The sequence below is a fragment of the Eimeria mitis genome, genomic scaffold (genome assembly GCF_000499745.2).
Source record: "Eimeria mitis Houghton genomic scaffold, Emh_scaff2345, whole genome shotgun sequence".
NCBI lineage: Eukaryota > Apicomplexa > Conoidasida > Eucoccidiorida > Eimeriidae > Eimeria > Eimeria mitis.
The window spans coordinates 5230-6821 of record NW_013570680.1 but is presented as its reverse complement, the minus strand read 5'-3'; the positions used below and the strand labels follow the sequence as shown (position 1 = coordinate 6821).

General features: G+C 45.7%; 1 protein-coding gene across 1 annotated transcript in view; it reads right to left on the bottom strand.

Annotated features, from left to right (window-relative positions):
• EMH_0052360 (uncharacterized protein) overlaps positions 1 to 703 on the bottom strand; it is a gene marked incomplete at both ends in the record, with an annotated part of 2215 nt that extends 1512 nt beyond the window's left edge. Inside the window, one exon of the mRNA XM_013496867.1 lies at positions 328 to 703. Coding sequence (XP_013352321.1) covers positions 328 to 703 — 376 coding nt within the window. The remainder of the gene's footprint in view (positions 1 to 327) is intronic.
• Between the last annotated feature and the right edge of the window lie 889 nt (positions 704 to 1592).

The following is a 1592-nucleotide window of genomic DNA, read 5'->3' as shown; positions in this document are numbered from 1 at the left end:
GTACTGCATGCCGGTTTGTATCAACCGGCTCTGGCACTGGAAAGCCGTGAGAGTGCAGCGCCTTCAGATATGCAAACTCTCGTGCAGCTGCCAGGTGGGCGAGGTAATGCCAGCTGCAGTGTGTGCGGTGCTGCATGTAATCTCTATTCTTCTTGATGGAACGAAAGGAGATGCGGCCTGTAGTAAGCAAACAGCAGTTACCTCTGAAGCATATCACGAAGAAGAAGAGAATAGAAAGCATGCAAAAGAAAAAAAGAATACTGTGCTGCGTTTCTCTCTACTTAACCCCCCATACACTGCACAGGTGAATATCTCAAGAGCTCTCACCCAGCCGATGCAGCTTCAGCACCAAGACGGCGCCGTCTGCGCCCTCGCAGAGATGAATATCTGATTCCTTTCCTACACCTATGCGGACGCCAACGCCCTTGACGAGGCCCCTCTTAACCAGAGCGTTGAGGGCGAGGTAGTCGTAACCTAAGTAAGTTAGTTTATAGCCATCATACACCTTGGAGCAGTGATAGAGAAGTTTATTTTTCAGCAGAATACTCAGAATCTGGCGAATTGAGTGACGCCGCAAACCCGCTATTTGTTCTATCAACTGAGCCGATACAAACTCGTGGTTCTTCATACCCATCTCCACTGCCGTCAATACACGAAACTCCCCCTTCGTCATATACCGCAACACATCCGCCTGCAGCCTCATCTTGATGGTTGCTTGCTCGTGCTTTTCAGGTTTACCTTTCGGTCTTCTGATTGGTATTTAGCCGTTAATATGCAAAGAAATACAAATAAAATTCTTTAATAAACTAATCAAGAACGCCGGCGAAGGAAACCCAACGTTTCCTCTTCTCTCCATTCAATACATGCAGAGGTGGCTACTCGAAATCAGCGCAACTGATGAGAGCTTTTCCCGGTATTTCTGCGAAATTTCTTTGAAAACATAATTTTAATTAATCTTCTATAAATATTCAGAGAAAATAAAATGCCATTTAACCCATCGTGCAACCCCACAGCGAACGAACGGAAGATGCGGCGAAGTTGAATTTGGGTTGACACAGTGGATTTGTTCGTCTCAGCTGTATATGCAGTAAATATCTTTTGAATTAAATTAATTAAAAATATAAAACGAATTTTATTTTTATTTTTTTTGCTGCATTTGCATCGCCTTCGTCGCCGTCTCGAAGCCCTGTTTTCAGAGGGCCCCAGCCAGCCGAGGCTAACCACCACAGTTCAGCTTTCGATGCCGCTGTGCCTGTCTGTAGGTTTTTCTATGCATTTTATCTGAATTTTATCTTTATTTAATATTTAAACTCGTCATTTCCTTTTGTTTAGTGGTATTTTTTTCAAAGTTTCCACAATGTTTCACCGATGATCGCCCGTCGGCACTGCTCGCGCTGTCGTCTGCCTGTGCATTCGGGTTGAATGAGAAAGCTGAAATGCAGCAGGCAGCGGACTCCTCATTCTCTCCTTCCCGCCATCTTACACTTTTTCTGTACGTGATATAAGCTGAGCTGAGCTGCTGCTGCTGCTGCTGCTGTTGCTGCTGCTGCTGCTGCAGCGGCGGCGCATTGAGCGCTGCTGAAGTTCAACTG